General features: G+C 33.4%; 1 protein-coding gene across 1 annotated transcript in view; it reads right to left on the bottom strand.

Annotated features, from left to right (window-relative positions):
* The window catches only part of tea (telomere ends associated), a 42,502-nt gene that overhangs the window by 4,905 nt on the left and 12,717 nt on the right, over positions 1 to 24,880 (bottom strand). The window contains exons 6-22 of the mRNA XM_065514134.1: positions 17,370 to 17,468; positions 17,244 to 17,309; positions 16,500 to 17,168; positions 14,902 to 15,054; positions 14,272 to 14,830; positions 13,903 to 14,205; positions 13,779 to 13,820; positions 13,581 to 13,640; positions 10,919 to 11,029; positions 6,544 to 7,003; positions 5,797 to 6,316; positions 5,507 to 5,602; positions 2,526 to 2,606; positions 2,041 to 2,136; positions 1,808 to 1,888; positions 1,204 to 1,299; positions 922 to 999 (exon numbers count right to left, since the gene is read on the bottom strand). Of these exons, the coding sequence (XP_065370206.1) occupies positions 922 to 999; positions 1,204 to 1,299; positions 1,808 to 1,888; positions 2,041 to 2,136; positions 2,526 to 2,606; positions 5,507 to 5,602; positions 5,797 to 6,316; positions 6,544 to 7,003; positions 10,919 to 11,029; positions 13,581 to 13,640; positions 13,779 to 13,820; positions 13,903 to 14,205; positions 14,272 to 14,830; positions 14,902 to 15,054; positions 16,500 to 17,168; positions 17,244 to 17,309; positions 17,370 to 17,468 (3,570 nt within the window). The remainder of the gene's footprint in view (positions 1 to 921; positions 1,000 to 1,203; positions 1,300 to 1,807; positions 1,889 to 2,040; positions 2,137 to 2,525; positions 2,607 to 5,506; positions 5,603 to 5,796; positions 6,317 to 6,543; positions 7,004 to 10,918; positions 11,030 to 13,580; positions 13,641 to 13,778; positions 13,821 to 13,902; positions 14,206 to 14,271; positions 14,831 to 14,901; positions 15,055 to 16,499; positions 17,169 to 17,243; positions 17,310 to 17,369; positions 17,469 to 24,880) is intronic.

Below are 24,880 nucleotides of genomic sequence, written 5' to 3'. Positions count from 1 at the left end.
TGTTCATGGCCTCAAAAGATGATCGGTTCTTTTGGCTCGGAATCCATATGTTGCCAGAAAGATGGGAGAAGGTCATAGCTAATAATGGTCAATACAAAATAAAAGCTAAAAATTTAAGAAATCCCTCTTTAAGTAAGTCATCACCCCCATCACTAATATAATCACCCCCATCGCGAATCATTATTTCACATGAAATATGTTCCCATTTCCCATTTTTCGTTCATAAACTTTGTTCATGAGAAAAAATTTCCCATGTTGTGAAATTTTTAGATGAAATTTTGTAAACAATAAACAGCTGCTACGAACAAAATCAACTATTGTGAATGAAAAGTTTAGGGGAATATCACGATAGCATGTTTTTCACGATAGGGGTGAATAACTAGTTTATTTTCCAGTTTAAAAAGAATAAAAAAAACCGATAACCAAAGAATAATTGTAGGTTTCGCCCACCACCGAGAGTAGACGCCGTGAAAATGCTGCCATGTAAAACAAGTCGTTCTGGCACAACTAAGATCAAGATGGAGAAACAGGCTTAATGCCTTCGGATTCCCAACATATGCCCAGAATGGTTCCTCATGGTTTACAAATACAAACAAAATCATAAATCCCCTGTGATCTCTGGAATTGAGTGGCTTCTTTTCACTTTCTTTGGGGAAAGAAATTGTTGACATACCAAATCGAAAGAGTTTTAACCGGAATTTTTAATTTTTTTTCTTTAAAAACCATCTCCTAAAAATTTTGAATCGAATAAAAAAAATCAGCCAAATCGCTCCAGCCGTTCTCACGTGATGACATTACATACATGGACCATTTCATTTTTATATATATAGATTTTGTACTTTTTGAAAAGAACTTTCTTCGAAAACTGGGAAACTGTTACCATAACAAATCGAATAGTATAGTAAACACAATATTTCTTACCTTCATCAACTGCAGCACTTGTATTCTGATTTGAGGTGTTTGGTTGTGAAACATCTTGTTGAACAATTGAGTTATTACCTTTGAAATTAATGAAATAATAAGAAAAATATACGTTGAAATAAACAGTTTTAAAAGCTTTTCTATTTAACTTGCAATGTTTAATTATTTGCATGTTAGTTTAGGTCAAAATTTGTAACTGAATTTAAAACCAGTTCTCTTAGGGAAAATAGGCTTAAATTTTGCATTGTAAAGTTTACAACTTCAATAATAAATAATGCTTACCCATGTCTTTATTTTCTAATGCAATATTATTTGCGACATCATTTGGTTCTTCGCAAATTGCCTGGCAGTCTGATATATCCAACATAATGACATCACCTTTAAATAAATTATAAACGTAAATAGATATATTTCTTAATACCATTTGATATTGAATTAAATAGTAAAGTGAAAATTAATACAGAAGAAGCTTCGCCTATATGCTCTAAAAAACAAATTTAAATCTATAACTGGAAACATTAAAGGTCAAGGAAGAACAAAAAATAAAAATTTGCGTGACCAGTTTCATGAGCAAACCATTTTAAATTATGTGCAATTATAAACAGTCAATTTGTATTTGATAAAAATGTCAAATCATTGAAACAAACGATGGTAAACATAGTTTGGAAGATGTTTTGCTATTGGATAAAATTTCGATACACAATTAGTCTGTTCCAAAATCACACAATTTTAATATGTACTGTGAGCCTCAAAAAAAATTCACTGTACAAAATTTTCGATATAATTTCAGTATTTTGAAAAACAGTTTTATTCAATATTCTGTACTTTTTGAAAAGAACTGTTACCATAACAAATCGAATAGTATAGTAAACTCAATATTTGTTACCTTCATCAACTGCAGCACTTGTATTCAGATTTGAGGCAGCAGATGGTTGTGAAACATCTTGTTGAACAATTGAGTTATTACCTTTGAAATGAAATAATAAGAAAAATATACGTTAAAATAAACAGTTTTAAAAGCTTAAATTTGTAACAGAATTTAGAACCAGTTCCCGTGGGACAAATAGGCTTAAATTTTGCATTTTAAAGTTTACAACTTTAATAATAAATAATGCTTACCCATGTCTTTATTTTCTAATGCAATATTATTTGCGACATCATTTGGTTCTTCGCAAATTGCCTGGCAGTCTGATTCCTCCAACATAATGACATCATCTTTAAATAAATTATAAACGTAAATAGATATATTTCTTAATACCATTTGATAATGAATTAAACAGTAAAATGAAAATTAATACAGAATAAGCTTCGCCTATACGCTCTAAAAAAGGAATTTAAATCTATAACTGCAAACATTTAAGGTCAATGTTTTGATATTGGATAAAATTTCGATACACAATTAGTCTGTTCCAAAATCACACAATTTTAATATGTACTGTGAGCCTCAAAAGAAAATTCACTGTACACAATTTTCGATATAATTTCAGTATTTTGTAAAACAGTTTAATTTAATATTCTGTACTTTTTGAAAAGAACTTTCTTCGAAAACTGGGAAACTGTTACCATAACAAATCGAATAGTATAGTAAACACAATATTTCTTACCTTCATCAACTGCAGCACTTGTATTCAGATTTGAAGCAGCAGCTGGTTGTGAAACATCTTGTTGGACAATTGAGGCATTACCTTTGAAATTATACGTTAAAAGAAACATGTTTAAAAGCTTTTAATTAACTTGCAATCTGATTTGTTTGTTTATTTTTATGTTAGTTTAGGTCAATATTTGTAACTGAATTTAGAATCAGTTCTCTTAGCCCAAATAGGTTGAAATTTAGCATTCTTATTTCCCTTGCTATATGCAAGATGGCTGTTCAGCGGACACTATATGAATCTGCACAAAGCAGGTGGACCAATGAGTCTTCCTGTGTTACAACGAGGTCTACTTGGCCCGTATATGATGCCAGCAGGACGAATCTACTTATGGAATTTCGTCGTGAGCAAATAAGGCTAATTGTCTCCTTCATTACAGGACACTGTATAATTGGGACAAATGCTAGGAGATTGGGCCTACGGTATAATGACTACTGTAGGAGCTGCCATAATGAAGAAGAGGATGAGACGGTGTCACACCTATTCTGCCAATGCCCGGCTCTGATAAACCTGAGGGAACGCATCTTCGGAATACCATTCCTATCATGCTTAGATGAGCTATCAAGGATAAGTCTTAGACGAATCTACTCTTTCATCAGAGAATCTGGTTGGTTTAGCCTGGAAACAACGGACGTATAATTAATACCAAGATGTTTACCCCCTGGGTATCACAACGGGATCAGTTTTGAATGGACCCAAGTGAGCTGCTTGATGAGTGGCTACCCATGGAACCTAACCTAACCTAGCATTCTTATATAAACCTGATGACAATGCAAAATTTTGTTCGAAAATTCGACATCAAATTCGTACTAATATTCTAAAAATTTTAAGGTGTTAAAATAGTCTCTAGGTCATTCATAAACCTGATGACAATTCAATATTTTATTCGTAAATTCGAAATAAAGTTCGAAAATTTGAAAATACTTTAAAATGCATGTATTCAAATTTGAGGCAGCAGCTGGCTGTGAAACATCTTGTTAAACAAGTATTTTCAATGTATGTAGTTGACATTTTCGTACTTTATTTAGACTTTACGAATAAAATATTGAATTGTCATTAGGTTTATGCATGATCTAGACTCTAGAGATTATTTTAACATTTAAATAATGAGAATTCTTAAAAAATACTTTTAGTTTTATTTGAGGCCAATTTCTTAAAATTTACAAAATCGAACATAAACATTTTGAAAAAATAAAAATGGTTTCAGAATATAAGATTTTTAAAATATTTTGCAAAATTCGAAATATTGAAGATGCTCTAAAATGATGAATATAATTTTATAATAAAAAAATATTTCTAGAACAAGCGTTTATTTAAAAGCTCTAAAAGGAAGAAAAGGATAAGGAACATTATAGAAATTATATGATATTAAAGCTTGTCGCGACAAACCCAGCTTCAGGAATATATCGAGACAAGCTTTTATCTTTATATACATATATAATTCTGTACGTGTTTTTTTTTCAACAACCTAGCTTATTGGCCATAATCGGTTATAAATTTCTACTTAATAAAATTTCTACTTTTAGTAACTGAACTCCTCCTTAACGGCTCGGATGATTTCGATGAAATTTATTGTGTGTGTTTGTGTGGGTCCCTGACCTATATAGGTACAATGGGCGTGGCACCTCCCATACGAAGTAAAAGTCTTCAAAATTTGTGTGAGCTATGGCAGAACAACGTTTGCCGAGACAGCTAGTATCATATAAATTCGTTAATGTTATAAATAGTTTGATTTAATTCAAAGTTTATTTCCTTCTTTTTAGCAGCATTTAAATAAAAACTTGTTTTATTAATTTATTTTAAAATAATCCTGTTTCACAAAAGAGTCTCTTTCCTCAGTTTTAGTCTTTTCTTTGCTGATTTAATATTTGTCACAGATACTGTTTTGTTTTAAACCAGCTTTAAAATCGTTAATTATTTTATTTTTTAAGTCTTCACAAATCTTAACTTTAGCCATTTTCGTTAACTTTAAAAAAAAAACAATTATGCGAAAAACTTAGAAAAAGAAATTGTGAAAAATTACCAGAATTTAAAAATGAAATAAAATAACTGTAAACAGAATGCTTTTTACATCGTTCTTTTAAATATTATTTTCGTTTTACACTTCTTTCTTGCAGAAGTTTAAAAGTTTCCATTGTTTTGTCAGTAGCGAAATAGTGAATATTATTAATTTTGTTCCCTTTTTTCAGAATATAATTAATTATGTTGTTTGTTTTTCAGTTAATTTATATAAATAAAACTATACAAGTAAAATACAAAAAAAAAAAAATTATTTTAAAAAAATATTTGAAATTTTGGGCTAAATATGGAATATTTGGAAAAGTTTCCATTGTTTTGTCAACCACTGTATATATGTAGATTAAACATTTATGACCGATAAAGTCCAATTTCGGGAGGACATTTGTATGGGGGCTAGGTGAAATAATGCACAGATTTCAATATGCTTTGTCCTTGGGTCAAAAAAATTATATATACCAAATTCTATCGAAATATCTTTAAAATTACGACCTGTATTTTACGCACAAGATTTACATGGACAGCCAGCCAGCCATACGGACGGACGGACATCTTTTAATCGACTCAGAAAGTGATTATAAGTCGATCGGTATACTTTAAGGTGGTTGATAGACTAATATTTTTGGACGTTACAAACATCTGCACAAACGCATTATACTCTCCCCACTATGGTGGTGTAGGGTAGTTTAGGTTCTTTTTTTAGAACATTTAAATAAAAGTTTGTTTTAAAAATATGTTTTTATTATTAATTTATTTTAAAATAATCCTGTTTCACAAAATTCCTTTTCCTCAGTTTCAGTTTGTAAACAAATAAGCGAATAACTGCCAACTGTTTATGTTTAGATAGCTTTATATGCTTTATTATATTCTTCAGCAGGTAAGTTAAGTTTACAACTTAATTAGTAATAAATAAGTCTTACCCATGTCGTTATTGTCTAATGCAATATTATTTGTGACTTCATTTGGTTCTTCACAAATTTCCTGCAGGTATGATTCATCCCTTATAATGACATCACCTTTAAATATATAATAAACGTTTTTAAATATTTCTCTTAATATTATCAGGACTTATATCAAAAAAAAAATATATATGAGTAGCAGTTGAGATTTATAGCCTTTTAAAGTTTTTTTTTTGAACTTGAAGACAAACCTCCAAGCAATTTTTAATTAAGTATCTTTAAAACCAATGTATTGAATTTCCAAAATATACCTTGATTATTAGAGTTCAAATAATCCTTATAAAATTCTTCATAAACATCAGGAACTTTTCGCAACCATTTTTCATGTTTCCAACAACGATTATAATACCCAATACATTCATGTTTTAGTGATGGGGTATCACAGGTGTCCAACAATTTACCCGTACGCTTTTCGTAATCAATTTGAATAGATTCCAAAATATTGGTACATGTCAACAAATCAGACCAATGCAGCAATTTCGGTGAAATGTGAATTAACATATTTGAATAGTCGTCGAATCGTATGTTTTTAGCGTGCAGAAAATCACACAGATTTTTGAGTTTTATAAAGAGGTTTGTTGGCCAAACCATGGGGCCACGAAAGACATAACGATACATACATGCGGCTATATGCTTATCGTCATATAATTGTGTGCCATTGTAAATGCTGGTGAGTTGGAGGAATTCTTCAAACGTCATGCTTAAAACGGCTTGCAAAATTAATTGTTTAAGACTAAATGAGGTGTGTATTATGTAGGAGAGATTATCGGTCTGAAAAAAAAGAAATATAATTTTTTTTCAAGTTAATAATATATCATTAATTCCATGAAAGATTTAAAAATAGCTGTATTTAGCGTGGATCTTCAGACTTTGTCGAATTTTGTCACTTTTCAAAAATCGAAATTGATGAGTGAATTGCAGTCAAAATGGCTACTTTAACAAAATTTACAAAATCTGAAGAGGTAATTTTTGATTTTTTTTTGATCTTAAATTCTTACCTTTGAAACATAGCGAAAAAATATACGCTTGGCTTTTTCTGAAGCCTTATCATTAATAATATTATTATTGTTTGCTGCTGAAATGGTTGTTCCGGCGTTTGTTTTGCTTAAATTTATCTCATTACTGTTGCTAATTTGAGTATTTGTTTTATCTTTTTGAGTTTCCCCAAACATTTCCATAACAGTTTCAACTGTTGTGTTATTATTATCTTCTACATTTGTTAAAAATTTGTAGTAATAATAACGTTGTAATGCTTCATATATTTCTCTTTCATTCAAAATACGCTGCACCACATCATCGTTGTGTGCGCAAAAGTCATTTAATAGCTGCTTCAAAGGAATTTCATTGCATTCTAGAAATATGTTATAGGTATCTGAAGTAAAATCTATGTAGAAGTAAAATCTATCAAAGGTCTGTTTTAGTTTTGCTAAAAGTTGTTGGCGAAACAGTTGGAAGATTCTGAAAATAAATTTTTTTAGATTTTTATTATAAAAGAATATAATTAGAATAACATTAAAATTGCAACAAAAAGTTAACAAGTAGAGTGCTGTATTCAGCTGTGCAGAATCTTATACATCGATGTGGGACGATGATGCTAATGGTTCTTTCTTGAGACATTTGGCGGATCAAGTTTCATCTAGGGATCGTTTTGTTTTCTCTACTTCTAGGCCATCTGATATGAATATTACACCTTTCTCATTTAAGGAGTTCACTGATGTTCTTGACTCAAGGAAACGAGCCTCTGCGGGGGGTTTGGATCGAGTCACTTATGATATGGTTAAATCCTTGTCTTTTGCATCTAAGGAGTCTCTTTTACACGTTTTCAATAAATTGTTTCTTGATTGTACTTTGCATCCACATTGGAGGAAGATTAAGGTTGTTCCCATTCCGAAGAGGCATGTTCCACTAGATGATTTTAGGAACTTTAGGCCGATTGCTCTCATCTCAGTTTTTTTGAAGTTGTTGAATATGATGGTAAAGAAAAGGTTGACTACGACTGTTGATGCTTTGGGAGTCTTACCCGCTCGTTCTTTTGCTTACAGAGGGAAAATGTCGACGACAACGTGTTTGAATGAGTTTCTTTTCAGGGTGTCATATCTCAAGTCAACGGGTTTGAGAGTTGTGTTGGCATCTATCGATATCAGCAATGCCTACTCAGTCAGGCTATTTCGTTGGATTTGATTGATTGGATATCTTTGACTGTTAATGATCATTATGATCGTGTTTTGAGGGAATCCTCTTCAGCTAAAAATCTTCTCAAGAAGTTATCGGGCATCAGAGGAGGTCTAAGGCCTCAGATTGGATTGAGATTTTATCGTGCTTTTATAAGGAGTAAGATTGAGTATGCGAGATCTACTTCTGCCTACGCCCCTAGATATGTTGACAGGAAGATTCAGACCTTCCAGAACTCAAGTCTAAGACGTTGTCTAGGATTGTGTCCCTCCACGCCGATACAGGCCATTTATGTATTGGCCAACGAACTGCCATCTCATCTTAGATCGGTCTATCTTGCGTCCAAGGAGCTTTTAAAGGTTGCGTGTTATAACCCGTCTCTTATGGATCTGATTAGAGCGGCACCCTCATATCTAAAGAACCGTTACTCTTTTGTCTACGGGAAATACAAGGATATTTTTGACTCGATTCCGTCACTTGGTGAATGTGGCACTAGTAACAAGATTAGGATTATTATTGAGTCATCCTTTAACAAGAACAGAGGTATGTCGAAGGAGGTCCTTGGAGCTCACTATCGTTCGTCGGTTGATTTCTATAAAATGAGGAATTTTACCTTGTTTGCTACTGACTCCTCGATTATGAACAATGGCACTGGATGTGCTGTTTTTAATCTTCACACTGGACGTTTCTTTTTGTACAGTTCACGTGAGAGACTTTCATCATTGTCTGGAGAATTAATTGCCATTAAAAGGGCTGTTGATATAGCCATTGAGGATAATAACTCGCGTCTTGTTATTTACACTGATAGTAGAAATGCGTGTATTTTGTTGGGACGTGCTAGTTCGAGGAACTTTATAGTATCGGATATTATTAATTCTATAGTTGATTCTCATATCCTTGAGGTACATATAGTATGGGTTCCTGCCCATGTTGGAGTTTGGTTCAATGAGAGGGTAGATTACCTGGCCAAACAGGCCGTTTCTCCCTTAGAGGTAAGACTTCCGTATGGCGATGCTCTTTTGAGGATAAGGAATTCTCTTAATCAAGAGTGGCTAGATTTTTACAGGTCCAGATCTCAAGTGTCTGGACGATTCTTCTTCTCTCTTTTCAATGAAATACCTGCAAGACCTTGGCACAGGGGTGTTGGTTGGGATCCAATTGACATCAAGATTATTAATAGGCTCTTATGTGGCCACTGATATAGTGGCGTTTACCTTCACATGATATTTTGTGATTTTTGTAACATGATCGACAATTCTGAGCATCTTATCTTTCACTGTTCTAAATTCAATGATATTAGAATTAAACACCAATTATTTCGTAAATTCACTAATCTTTTTGACTTATTAAATTCTCATGACATCGGTATATACTCTCAGTTAATTAGTTTCATTAAGGAAGCTAACATTCGAGATCGTTTTTAAGTTTTAGGAATAATCAACCGTTAGTCACTAACAGCGTTATACTAGAGGAAGTAGGCATTTTTCAATGCCCAACGTTTTCCCGTGTTTTTTTTTCCTTTGTGTGGGATACCCTGGCTTTTTGCGTTTTGCTTTGCCATCAGCTATTTTTATTAAAAACCAAAAAAAAGAATCTTATACAAACAAGTAAGAGAGCTATATTAGGCTGTTTCGAATCTTATATACCCTTCACCAAATTATACTCTAAACTACAAATTTTAAATATTGTTAAGGAAACAAAATTTATAGTTTTTTTTTTCAAACGTTAAAAAAAATGTTTTTCATTTCTTTTTTAATATTTTTTTTCCAATTTTTTTTTAATTTAAACAAAAAAAATTTAAATTTATTGAAAAAAAAAATGTTTTTGGTTAAAAAAAAATTCAGGTTACAATTTTTCCCGATTTTGACCCATTGTAGGTCCAACTTACTAAGCCTTATATACATCGTTGCAATGGACTTTGAAATATCTATTATTAGATAACCATATTGTCTAATCTAGATAGAGATCAAAAATAGGCCAAAAATCAAGGATGTAAATGTAAATACATTTATCACATTAATAAAAATTTAAAATGAACTTAAAAGTCAACAATCTCAACAAAACTTGTTCGTGATTCCTATATTTTCTATCACTTCAGCGTATCTTTGAGGTAACTAACTAATGAGGATATCTATTATTCGCATCGGTATTGCCGACCAAGCTTCCTGTCTTTCCGGTCTTCAACCTACATCTTCCCGACTGATCTTCTGATTCACTATTTCTTATAAGTTTTTAATACGGCTAAGGTCGGGAGACTGGGCGGGCATTCGTTGTCATGTTTGAATATCCAAGGTGTCTACATTTTTTATCTCGGTCATATGGCAGCAACATAACGTCCAGCAAAATATTTTGATATATATTTTTATATTGATTATACTCGTAACACAGATTTTGCTTAGGACCTAGATTTTTCCCAAAAAGCAACCCCACACCAACACATGCCAACCTCCATGATTACCCGTACCTTGACAGTTTCGACTAAATAAACGTTGATTAGAATACCAATGCACTCTTCTCATTCCGTCCGAATTTGAACAATGATTCTGTCGAAAACAAAACTCTATTTCACTCATCTTGAGCCCAGTGGAGATTCTCTTAAGCAAATTTATGTTGAGCTTTTTTTATTTTCCTTTAAAGTGAATGGTTATTTTTGCAGCTCTGTAGGATATTAGTCCAGCTCTTCTCTGAATTATACGTGAGCTTAAATTAAAGTTCAATGATTTAAGAACATTTGGAGCAGACTTAGTTGGATCCTTTTATAAAGTCTCTAACTATGTGGAGATAGCTTTTCTGGTAGTAGTACATCTTGGACGGCCTCCACAGTGAATTGATTGTACCGTTGCTGACTTTTTTAACTTATTAATAATTTAATTTACACTAGATTATGCCTTACCTTTGGAAATCACTAATGAGATGATTTTTAACTTCTTCACTGTATTTTGTCTTAACCATATTTTAGTTTGAAGTTGCGAGCAATGATTTTTTTTCAACATTGCCACCATCGAACATATTTTAACGGAAGCATTACACAAAAAGCGTTCGATCTTTAAGTTTTGGAATTGTAAGAATCGAAACTAGTTTCGAGAAGCAATAAAGGCTTTCTCAAAAATATATGTATGTTTCATTCAATGAACAAACAAATATTCTTTTTCTAAAATCTATTCGAGAAATCGTATTTTAAATACATATGCAGCAACTTACCTGTCATCCTTTAGGTTTTCAGTTAAATCTACTGAATTTTTCTGTTGGTCAGTTGTTTCTAGTTGGCTCTGACTGTTTATCGTTGAAATTTCCGCTTGGTTTGTGATTGAACTTAAAATAAAGAATTTAAATTTTTATAAATTTTCATTACAACTAATTAATTCTTATACAAATGTTAATAAGATTTAGATAAATGTCTATAAACATTTTTCAAAATACTAGTCAGTATCCGCGAATTTCGCCTCGCCCCAATTTTAAGCCTTCAGACAAACTTTAGAGTAATTTAGCATTTTCCGCAATTTCCCATGATTTACACTAAGAACTTTCTATTGTTTGATTTGGAAAGCCATTAAGGAATAATAATTTATTTCAAAATTTCATACAAAAACTCGATTTTCGATTTTTCAGGAGCGATTTTTCAAAATCCGTAAAACCTTCTCCTCGAAAATACTTAAGGAACTTACTTAAACTTAAATTGTGACAAAAAATACTTAATAACAGAACATTTCGAGACTCAAGCTAATGTTCCACAAGGAAGGGTCTTTCCTGGATCCAACACTTTACAAAATATATTCCTCTGATTTGTCTGTATGAGATAGGCTAACAATAACATTTGCTGACGATACCACTATTCTTAGCTCGCACGAAAACCCACACTTAGCTTCCATGGAACTGGAAAACTATATTTGACGTGTTTGGAGATGGTTAAAAAAAATGGAGAATACGAATAAATGTATAAATAGCCAAGCAGCTCGACAAACATCAAAACAAAAACCATCAATAGAAATATTGTACTGTAATCTGTTTCAAAAGGATCCTGGTCGAATCATCTTAGCTGCTCGACAAACATAGACAGATATCATCAATAGAAATGCTATTATCTGTTTCAAAACGATCAGGAATTTCAAAAATTATTTCTTTTACCTTATATGAATATACAATCGTTAAAATTAAGAGAAGTTTCCCCAAAACTGAGTCATGGAGACCACCAGCACCAAGAGTAAGCCATTGCTTACAAACAGTCGCAGTAAAACCAAACAACTCTAATTATGTTAGAATAATTCACCTAGTTGAATGAATGAAGGCGCTTTACCACCAGTCTTCAGTCATATCAAGGAAGAGGGAGAAATTGTTAATCTAAAGGTTACTTTAATATATGACCCACAGCCTTAGATAAAGCTGGAAGGTAGAGATATATCTTAAATAATCTAGTGCACATACAATTATTGACTTTGGGATCGGTTCAACACGTTCTGTCTTTTAAGAAGTGCGAAATATGGTCAAAATCGTAGGATTAATGCAGCGAATAGGAAGACTTTGCATCACATTGTTTACTCACACAAGTAAACGATTTCTAAATAACTAGTTCCTAGAACACTATATAGAAGTACTTTGCTACCAATGTTGGACATGAGATAAATATCAAGAATACCAAAGCTATGATAATCAACAACGTTAGCACCGATAACATCATGCTACAAGGCCAACCAGTTGAATACGTAGAAGGCTTCTGCTATTTAGGCAGTACAGTATTCAGAAGTCTACAACCAGTATGGAGAAACTCACATACTTCCAGACGAACCAAGCTTAGTCTACTCTGTTGTACGGAAGTGAAACTTGGTTAGTATCGAACACCATCACTACAGGTATTCATCAACGAGTGCCTCAGAATCATATGCAGAATATTCTGGCCAAACAACATCAGCAACTTGGATCTCTGGAAACTTACCAACGAGGAACCCATACTAACACAAATAAAACGTAGGAAATGGAGGTGGATCGTCCATACTATCAGAAAGACTTTAGAGAGTATAACAAGGATGGCGCTGGAGTAGAATGCTCAAGGCTCAAGAAGCCGTGGTCGGCCAAGAATACATGGAGACGCACGATACTCCAATAACTAAGACAGTGCAATCTTACATGGGAAGACGCGAAAACAACTGCAACAAATCGTGTAAGATGGAGATACTTTGTGAAAGCCATATGCTCCCAAGAGGGTGAATATAAAAAATATCATGTACAACCAATTGGCGAACCTAGGAGTTGTGTAAGATACTCCAAACCTACTGTACTAAGTTTTTTGAGCAACAGCATACAAATGTTCAAGAGCTTTTGAGGGTTTTGAGTAGCAGATAATATTTTCTAGTTCACTCTGTGTTAGCAGTAGGTGATCGTGTTGTGTGACAAACAGATAAGATGGTTAATTTGGTCTAGTGTTGGGATAAAGCGCCTTGCTGCCGTGAGAACAATATTTCTAAAACATTTCTCGCCTCCTCTGGCACATGAGGAAGGAGACATGTAACGAAGGATTCGTGAATAAAGTTTGTAAGGCAATGTCAGTTGGTATTATTGTAATTTACAAAAGTGCACTTATTGGCCACAACAAATTTGCTAGTCTTCTTTACAGATACACAACAACTCGCTACTGTTCTGTTCAATGACGGCCATAATTAAAGAGTTTGAACAAAATTGCCAGCATATTCTGCCCATCTGAGGAAAAAACATTGGTCGATACAGCTTTCGCTGGATTGACAATATTTGACCGAGTGATAATCGGGTCGTTCCGAGTTGTCCACTTTTGGACCAAACAAACACTTCTATTTTGTTAAGATAAATTAAGTTAAGGTTTCAAAAAACAGGTAATAAATATAAAAAAAATTACCTTTTATTAAGAGCTGGTGCTTTCATTGGTTCCTCTGCAATCGTTGGGTTAGTTTGCATACTGTAAAGAAATTTAAAAAAAGACAAATACAAAATCGAATACAATTTTTTTATGAATTTATAAAAAGCAAAATGTTGATGTCCTCAAAAAGAAATGAAGAAATGAGTTTAGCATTTCTAATAAATAAATAAAATGTACCTTTTATTATTAGCATCTCTGCTCTCGATAACAGTTGCCGTACTATCATTAGAAAAAGTTAAAAATAAATAAAAAAAAAAAAATAATAATACATTCAATACAAGTCTATTATAATTTTAATTACCTTTCTCTTTCATTCTCAATAATATCCCTTGATGTGACCTGCTTTAATAGAGTAGGCTGTATATCACTATCACATTTTTCACACATTTCATTGTGTTTCAAAAGTTTACGCCATAACGCATTTTTTACAACATATTTGTCATCAATAGTTTTCTCCTTAACTATTTGATAGATACATTTTTTGTATATATATTGTATCACAGAGTTATCATGCGGTGCTGGTAAAATGTGTAAGATATTTGTTAGTTGAACAAATTCCAACTGGGTAATATGATGAAAAACGCAGTTGGTATTGGGACATTGACTGAAATTTATAATAAAGAAAATTAACATAAATTATGGCAATTTTATATTACTTTAAGTCCAGTACCTTTCCGCATTACAATTTCCAGTTAATGGCAGAGTTATAGGTGGCAATAGACGATTTTCCAATATCTCTACAAAGCTTTTGGAGGAAATTTTCTTTGCACCAGTCGTTTCTGCTGCCAGATCTGCGGCCCCTTCTATCTGTATTTCAGTATTCAGCTCAGTTTGTATATTGTCGGTTTTCTTTGTGGGTGTTTGAATATTCTCCTGAGTTTCTATATTGTCTGTATTTTCGCCTTTTAAATAGAGATTTCTGGGTATTTCGAAAATTTTACTTCTCAAATCGATGGGACATTCATGTAGAGTTTTTATTTTATTTAAAGGTGTAGAGTTTCTATATTCGGGCGCTAAATAGTACAGCACATAGGCACGATGTACCATATAAGGCAATTTTTTTAGACTTTTATACAGCATTTGACAATGACCACTAAACAATTCAGAGACATTGGTATATTTTCGAAATTCGGAAAATCTCACCGGACAACAGTGGACATAGGGCAATAAATATTTGTACAATATTTTTGTTTTCCCTTTCTTTTCCGTATCATCTTGAGCTTGTTTGGCTGTAAAGTTAAAAAGAACGACAGAAGTTATTAAAAATATTTTAAAAACTATTTTTACAAAAGAAGGTTACATTTTTTTCCAATAGGTGATGTAGATTTCATGTCCCCAGTTGTTGATCTTTTAGTTGCACCACTGGCAGTAGTAGATGTTGTTTTACTTTCTGAACCTGAACTTTGATTATCCTTTGTTGGTGATGTTGAAGAAAGGTTAACGTTGTTTACAGCTAAAAACAAATATGAATTGAAATATAAGTTGATTAAATGATAATAACAAATTTAATATTGGGTGTATGACTTAAAAATGCGGGATTTACAATAGATGGCGTATCATTCACTGGTACATATCTATCTTTTTTTCTCACATAGTTAATGAACATTATTTGAATATTTTTTGCTTCGAAAATTTCGAATTTTGTTTCAACGTGCGAGAGATGGTTTGTGCTGTTCAGAAGTGGTGATTTTGACACGGAAGACAATGATTGACCTAGCCAGACAAACAAATTTGAAGACCAAGAATTGGAGGCATTACTCCATGAAGATCATTGGGATTCGGCCAAAAGCCGGAATTAAAGCTGATAGACCGTGAAAGGCGATTTTGTATGTCTGAAATGCTGCTACAATGCTATAAAAGAAAATCATTTTTGCACCGAATCATTACTTGCGATGAAAAATAGATCCATTGCGATAACCCGATGCGTAAGAGATCAGCCGAATAGAAACAAAATTCAAATTTATATGGCGTTAAGGTAATGCCAGACCATCACAGGGAACCCGTAACCGCGCGCAACTGATTCGTTTGAAACCAAAAAAAAACTCCCAAATCATGCTGTCAGATATGAAACCTTAATGACAACACTCGCAATGGATATATTTTTCATCGCAAGTAATAATCAGAAAAACGATAATTCTTATATAATTTCAGCGAATAATTTTTATTCGCGTTTTATTCGTCCAAATTTTTAGAAAATTATAAATTTTTTTATGAAATTAATAGAAATATAATTAAAAATTAAAAAAAATTTAAAATTTGCAAACGAATATTTATTATTCGGTTTTTATTCGTAATAATTTTTTACATTTTTATTAAGAAAATTAAATATTTTTTATAAATTAATTGAAAAAATACTGAAAAATTCAAAAAGTTTGTCTAAAACGTACGAATAATTTTTATATGATTTTTTATTCGCCGAAATGTTTCATTATTTTTAAATAAATATTGAACTTAACGATGATTATATCCAAAAATATGAAAATTTCAATATAATTTCTGCGAATAACTTTAATTGTTAAATTTTAAAAAATGTTTGCTTAGAGAATTGAATTTCTTTATATCAAATAAAGTGAAATAATATTCACAAATTGTAGATTTTTTTAATTATAAAAACCAAATAATTTTTATTTGCTTTTCTATGCGTTCAATTTATAGTAACTTTTACCTGTAAAAATTTTTAAATATTAAAAGGAGAAAAATGTTTGGCCTTTCAACTCCCAGTTATACTTTAACCTAAATATATGCTGAGAGTTTTCATACAAAAATTAAATAGTGGACAGCATATCTACAAGTTAACCTATAACCAGACATCGTATTTGAAATATTAATTTTAAACGAAAAAAATTTTTGTTGGTGTAATTTACAAGTTCGAAAAATATTAACTGAAATTAAACTTACCAGTATGTTGCTGTGCATCAGCACTAACTTCCTCGTCTTCATTGCTCACAACTGGCAAATTAAATTCAAACGAAACAAGTTCTTCTATTCGAAAGCTACTCAATGATGTTGACTTTACTATGCCTTCAGGTATTTGTAGTAACCGATTTTTAAGAGAATTTGGCAATGGTTTAAAACGTATCGGAAATGTTTCTCGTATGGTGGGTGACAAGTAAAATGCTCGATAGTAGTTGTGTAAAGTGCTGTCGAAAGCTTCCTGGGAATTTTTGTATTTATAATATAACTCTTTATCATCTTGGGCTTTTATTTTGAAGAGTTTGTTCACAATTTCCTCATGATGAGAAACTTTTTTAAACTCATCCAGGGTAACGGGTATGTTTGCAATCGCACCAGCTGAGTGATCAGTAAGTAAAGGAATATTATTTTGTTGGGTTTCATTGTTAACATGTTCATTGCAATTATTGACAGCCTCCGGCATTATTGCTTTTTGATTGACATCATTAGTATCCATATCTTGTGGTGCTTCATTCTTATTTTGTTCAATTACTTTGTTTTCTACAGCTGGTTCTGTTACTGAAGTATTGGTTATGGGTAGTATTTGCGCTTCAGTTTTATTATTTGTGGCAACGGATATAGTTGCACTCGTGGCTTTGGGTAAATTTTTAGATTCTTAAAATATATAAGATATGAAATGGTATTTTTTATATAGAGTTCATAAAGCTTTTAGTGTGTTGTCTAAATTACCTGTATTAGGAATTGCTGGTTTATAATTGTTATTTGCCATGAGTCCTGTTTGTTTATCGTTTGAAGCTAAAATAGAAAGGATCACCATTAATGTTCTTTAAAACTTTAAGAAATAATTTTCCTTACGTTTTGAAGTAGATGCTTTAGAGTTTCCAGATTCTTTATTTTCAATAGAGCTAATGTTGTCCTTAGATTGTTTTGAATTGATTCCAGGAGAATTTAAGCCTGAAAGACAATTTTGTAGAATATTATTTTCTTGTCATTATTTTTATGGAGTGCCTTCCCAATTTGCAGCCCAATAAATTTTAATTCAAGTATTGGAAATTTAATTTGAATTCAACTTGAATATCAGCCCCTTTTTCAAGTACTTTTCAAGTTATAAAATGTTTGAACATATTTTAAAATTTTTCTTTTTTTGTCAAAGAAATATACATACAGTTTGTCAACTAATTGTTTTCAAAACAAAAATATTGTAAAGCATTTAATTTGAATGAAGACAAACACTAACAAATATTAAGTTTTTTTATTATTCATCTTAGTACGATTACACTATACAACACCAAAAAAAATTACGAGGTCCGACCAATAAATTTTGATAGAGGAGACAAAAAAAAAGACACGTGTATCGGCGTTTTGAAAGTTTACATCTGGATTTCATTTGAGGGTTAGGTATAAAATGTGTTCAGCAAATTTCTGCAAAATGTTACGGAGAACATTTTTGTAGAAGATGTTAACCCTCTAACTCCTCAAGGCATGGGTCTTTTTTGTCCTTCTTTTAAAAAAGAACAACAAACTCCATTAAAACAGGGATGTAAGGGGTTAAAATGTTCCGCAAAAATATTGTCCGTGAAATTTTACTATAAGTCCCTAAGTACACCAAAACAGAAAATTCAACCAGAAAGTCAGAAATAAGACACAACAAAAGAGAGCTTAGGGTTAATTTCGCACCATCATCAAATTGATGAAACTTTTATATAGAGGCATTACCATTCACCTCCACCTCTATAGTCATTCCTATCCCTTCTAAAAAGTTTAAAACCAGAAATCGCAACAGCTGCATCAAAAATAAAATCTTTAAAACATGTTTCCGTAACACCAACAACATCTACATCGCATTCTTTTGTACAGCTGTACAAAAGAATCTCCTTATTGTCACCAATAGCAAAGATTTTAGAATCCCTACTATTACCCACCCTGAAAGAGCATTTCCCGCTCGCCACACATCAACATGGATTCAGGGAAGCGCATAGCACAACAACGGCTCTAACTCAGATAACCTCCCAGATCGCCAATGGCCTCAATCAGCAACGACCGTGTCAACGTACCATCGTCGCCGCACTGGATTTATCCAAGGCATTCGATACGGTCGATCACTCGATACTGATTAATGACATCGTGAACTCCACACTCCCAAATGATGTCAAACGCTGGATAGCCAACTATCTATGTGGAAGACATGCGTTTGTCGAGTTCAGAGGCCAGAAATCAAAATACCGCAAGATAAAGATGGGCGTGCCACAAGGAGGAGTACTATCACCGATGCTCTTCAACATATATCTTGCCAAGCTACCTGAACCCCCCCCAAATGTCTCTATGGTGTCGTATGCAGATGATTGCACTATTATTTCATCAGGTGTCAACATCGACGACATAAGTGACAAAATTACCCGATACCTGGCCACCATAACAGACTTTTTTCAGGAACGCAAACTCAGGTTATCTGCTCCGAAATCCTCGGTGTCCCTTTTCACCTCTTGGACTAAAGAAGTAAGGACGGCGCTCAACATCTCAGTCGAAGGTCGAACTATCCCCACGGTTCAAAACCCGAAAATTTTAGGGGTAGTCTTCGACAGCCTCCTTCACTTTTCAAGGCACGCAACCTACATCAACCAAAAGGTTAAAAATAGGAACAAGGTCCTTAAAGCTCTAGCTGGCACCTCTTGGGGCATGAACAAAGAGACGATTGTAGCGACATACAAGGCAATTGGTCGCTCTCTTCTCAACTATGCTGCCCCAGTATGGACCTCTTTCCTCAGTGACACCCAATGTCGAGGTTTACAAACGGCCCAAAATAATGCTCTCCGGATCGCAACCGGTTGTGTCAAGATGACGAATGTGGATCATCTACATGAGGAGACCAGGTTACTGTCGGTCAGACAACATAATGTGTTGTTGACTAGACAGTTCCTGTTGGCATGCCATCTGCCGAGTCACCCCAACCATCAGATTCTGATGCAGGATCCTCTTCCCCGACACATCCGGATGGACTTTCGACACTTTCGCAGCGACATCCAAGACGTCATACCATCGGACGTCGACAGATTGTCTATTGCAAGTGCTCGGAAATTGTTGCATCAAACGGCGGTTACTGAAGCCATTAATGGCTACACATGCAACAGAGTCCTAAATGAACACCCCCCTGCGATATCGGATTGTGAGAGACAATTACCAAGGCATACAAGAACTATATTAGCACAATTAAGAGCCGGTTGGTGCAGTTTCCTCAACTGCTACCGAGAACGTATCGTTCCTGGCACTTTAAACCGTTGCCCCGCCTGTCATCAAAGTCCTCACGATACAATAAATTTATTTAATTGTCCCACCAGGTCTACAAATTTGCGCCCCATAGACCTGTGGTTAAGACCAACTGAGGTGGCGCGGTTTCTCCAACTCCCACTTCCACCTACTGACATCAACACAAATAATTAAAATATTCACTCTTATAATTACAGGAAAGAACAATCGGATACAGTCGAACTGTTACAACAACAACATCGCATTCTTCCATTAAGTTACGAATTTCATCAAATTTATCACTATTCTCCCTCGGTACTAAACTTTGTGCATTAAAATGCAAAAAGTTCAAATTCCCTGGGTTCACTACAGCATTAATTATGTTGTCATCAGTAGCTATTTCACCTAATTTTTCACTTAAATTCATCAGAAACCCAGAGTAATATGTCCATATGTGTAAAAAACAGTGATAACTATATAAAAATGCATTACAAAAGTCTGCATACGATCAGTACACTAAATAAACATTTTTCAGCGAATACAAATTTTCATTAAATTCAATATTTCGTTGGGCCCCCCAATATGCGTCTGGGCATCGAAGCAACTAAATTTTCCAGTTCTGCGGACGTTATATTTTGCAATTCTTCTGGAAGCTTCTCCTTTAACATTGGCGCACAAGTAATAAGATGTTTTCGGATTTTCCGTTCTAGAATTTCCCACACGTGCTCAATAACATTTAAGTCCGGGCTTTGAGGTGGTGTGTACAATTGTCGTGGGGCATGGTAGAGTAGCCAATCTTTGACAATTTGAGACGTCACACTGCCACCACTATGCTTAACTGTAGCGAGTAAGTTTTTCGTATCCATTGCTCTATTTGTTTTGCGCCATACTTAATCTCTCCCATCACTTCCAAATATGTTATACTTCAACTCATCAGTGAACAAAACTCGCTTCCAGAATTCCATGTATTCCATGTATGACGTTTACGCCAACCATGATAAGGGTGAATAACTTCTGATCTTGTTGCGAGTTCTTCGGCCAATTTTGTGGTATTTAATTTTGGGTTTTTGTTGTTTTCTTTTAAAATGAAGATTACATCTCTACGATGTAGTTTCTTTGGGCGATCACTTCGCAACTTGTTTTTAACTGTACCAGTATTTTCAAAGTTACTGAATATTGTTGTAACTGTAGACTTAATAAATTGCATGCTTATCTCTTAGTATTCAAAAAAACCAGGACATGCTGTGGTCGTATGTAGACTTTTGTCAATGTTTTTTTTATTGTTTTTTATGAATAATTTTGCAAGTTTACATTGCAACAACATTTTTTTTGGTGCATAGCAATAAAAATAGATTTCAAACAAAACTGCATTATTATTTTTTTATTTACCGGGTTTTCTCTAATAAAGTGGCAAAAATTGTGGTAGTACGTAGACTTACAGTGGTTGAAAACAAAACAATGGAAACTTTTCCAAATATTTCATTAGTGGCCTGAAATCTGAAATAATTTTTTAAAAAATTTTAACATTTTTGTAGTATTTTATAATTTAACAAAAAACAAAGGACATAATTAATTAAATTCTAAAAATGAGAAAACAAAATTAAAAGATTTCTTTATTACGGCATTGGCAAAACAATGGAAACTTAGGTATTATTTTAACAAATATGGTCTAAACTTTGCAATAACTCAATATTTTGTTGGGTATCCCTTATTTTGTATAACTGCTACACATCGACGATGCATTGAACTAATTAAAGAGTCAATGGTCTCCTTTGAAATATTTTGCCATTCCCTTATAACCGCCTCCGATAAATCTTCCTTCCTGGTGTAATTTTGGGTCCTTATTTTACGATCTACAATTTCCCATAGATTTTTTATGGGATTGAGATCTGGCGATTGGGCAGTCCACTTCAAAACACGTACCTCGTTGGATTGTAACCACTCGGTTACAACCCTAGAGGTGTGTTTCGTGTTGGAATCTCCAAACTAGGGGCATATTTTCCTCAGCGTATGGATACATAACATCGTTTAATATGGTTCTGTATCCTATACCTGTCATGGTATCTTTTATAATATGAATTGGGCCCATACCTTGCCGTGAAAAACAACCCCATGCCATAATATTGCCACCGCCAAACTTTACAGTCTTATTTTATTTTATATTCATACAAATGTTCTCCCATCACTGCCTCTTAAATTGTATTTGGATTCGTCGGAAAAGAAGGCAGTATTCCATTTCTGTATCGACCAGTTTAAATGATCCCTGGCAAATTGTAGACGAGCAGAACGGTTCTTTTTAGAAATGAGTGTTTTTTTCACAGGACGAGAGCAACCAAGACCAGCCTCATTTGCCCTGCGACTAACTGTTCGGGTACTTATTTCTAATTTTAGGCTATTACCAACCTCTCGAGGAGTTATTTTTGGGAATTTCTTGAACTCTCTCGCTATTAAATTATCTTGTCTAGGAGTAGTCTTACGAGGTCTTCCACCTAAATGTTGAGTTTTTACAGAACCGGTCTCACGAAATTTCTTTATAATTTTTGAAACTGCTGATTTATTTATTGAATATTTGTCACAGATACTTTTTTTGTTTTAAACCAGCTTTAAAATCGTTAATTATTTTATTTTTTAAGTCTTCACAAATCTTAACATTAGCCATTTTCGTTAACTTTGAAAAAAGCAATTATGCGAAAAACTTAGAAAGAGAAATTGTGAAAAATTACCAGAATTTAAAAATAAAATAAAATAACTGTAAACAGGATGCTTTTTACATCGTTATTTTAAATATTATTTTCGTTTTACACTTCTTTCTTGCAGAAGTTTAAAAGTTTCCATTGTTTTGTCAGTAGCGAAATAGTGAATATTTTTAATTTTGTTCCCTTCTTTCAGAATATAATTAATTATGTTGTTTGTTTTTCAGTTAATTTATATAAATAAAAATATACAAGTAAAATACTAAAATAAAAAATTTTTATTTTAAAAAAATATTTTAAATTTTGGGCTACATATGGAATATTTGGAAAAGTTTCCATTGTATTCGACCACTGTAAGTATTATATCGAAAATTATTTTCGCTATAATATCGTTCTTTGTTTTATTGGAATAATATACAGTGTTGGAAAAAATAATAGGAACGAATGCTTTTTTCTCAAACTATTTAAGTATGTTAGTCAAATTTAGTTTTGTTTAAAAAAATTTATATGCAGTTTTGTTTATCAGACATACAGCATAAGAACAGCATTCCTATTTTCATTTATATTTTAATACATTATATGACTAACAATGTATTGAGTCAATATTTTTACTGGAAAAAATAATAGAAACGCGTAAAAGGATTCAACTTTTCGAGGCCCATCTTTATATTTTTTGTTAAAAAACTATCTTATCTTAATATTTAGTTGCTCTACCTCATGGAATCAACCAATTTCTATGCAAACGCCCTTGTCAATGTCAAATCACTGTTCCTGGATTTGTTCCCATAATTCGTGCTTATTTTTCGGACTGAAACCCTCTAGCTTCCTCTTGAGCACTCCCCCCCAAAGGTGTTCCATTGGGTTAAGGCCCGGTAACTGCGAAGGCCATTCCATAAGAGGTAATTTGTTGACAGGAAACCAATATTTTGCCAATTTTGAGGAGTGTTTCTGACTATTGTCCTGCTGAAACTCCCATCTGAAGGGCCTCCCTTCCTCAGAAAATGGAAGCATTAAGCTTTACAGAAGAGGAGAATCACCCCCATATCATGATGGATCCACCGCCTTGTTTTACGGTCTTCTTGGGGTATTTTGGATCATATGCCTTATTGTCTGGGCGCCTAACATAATATTTCCCATCGGATCCAAACAAATTTATCTTTGTTTCGTATGACCACAGAACAAGAAGAACGTAAACACCGCATATCATAATGGCGGTGGATCCATCATGATTAGCATAGAAGATATTCATCCTTATCGTGGTTGGCGTAAACGTCATACGCCTACGACAGTTTCCTACTAGATTAAAGATAAAATGCAAACTTGTTCTTTAATCTAGTACGAAACTGTCGTAGGCGTAAGACATTTACGCCAACCACGATAAGGGTGATTATGTTTTTTCGGTATTCCTTCCCAGGCTATTTTAACGGCATGAAATAAATCGTGAAAATTGACAATCCTTATTTCAGCAATTTTCACGATTTATTTTCATATTAACAATGTGCCACAAGTTCTCAATAGAATTGAGATCGGGAGATTGACCAGGCCAATGAAGAAATTGAACGTTATTGCTCTGTAGCCAAGTCTTACATACTTTGCAGGGGTGCTCAGGATCGTTATTCTGTTAGAAGCTCCCTATAATTGGCATCTCTTCACTGGCATAAGGCAACATTAAAGCTTTTAATACATCACGGTACATGAACCGATCCATAATCACATAAATTTTATGATTTGGCCCAAATCATTGACCAGAAAAGCAACCCCAGACCATTACATTGCCTCCTCCATGTTTAATTGTTCCTTTGCAATACTTAGGATTCAGTCCTTCTCCTTTTGGTCTGCGTACACGCCTTATTCCAGCGGAACTTTTTAAGTTGTATTTGGATTCGTCAGAGAACAGCACTGTCTTCCATTTTTGGACACTCTAGTCAATGTGGGCTTTGGCAAACTCCAGTCTAGCTCTCTTGTTCTTAGCTGATAGAAATGCTTTTTTATGCTGGTCGTCAGCTGAATAATCGGGCTTCTACTACTCTTCTACGGATTGTTCTTTCGCTAACGCATAATCTTAAACTTGTTCGTACTTGAATAGCTGATGCTGTAGGATCTTTATGTATTGCTCTTTTGATCAAGGAATCATAATATCGTGTTTTTTTTCGCGAACGACCTCAAGAATGCACCGGTGATATGCGACCAGTCTTAAAAAATTTTGAAACGAGCCTGGAAATAACTGATCTGTTAATTGAATATTTTTTACTCAATTCATGTAGTGATAAACCTGTCAATAACTTTAATTTCAAATTCACTGGAGTACTTGTTCCTTGTCATTGTTTTTTTTGACAATAAACTGTATAAAACTTAAATTGTGCACACTACGTCTTCCTTTATTTTTATACCCTTCAGCTTCGTGAGAAGGGTATATATAAGTTTGTCATT

This window comes from Calliphora vicina, chromosome 5 (assembly GCF_958450345.1).
Source record: "Calliphora vicina chromosome 5, idCalVici1.1, whole genome shotgun sequence".
Lineage (NCBI taxonomy): Eukaryota > Metazoa > Arthropoda > Insecta > Diptera > Calliphoridae > Calliphora > Calliphora vicina.
The sequence above is the reverse complement of the archived record's forward strand: the minus strand, read 5'-3'. Positions and strand labels throughout refer to the sequence as shown.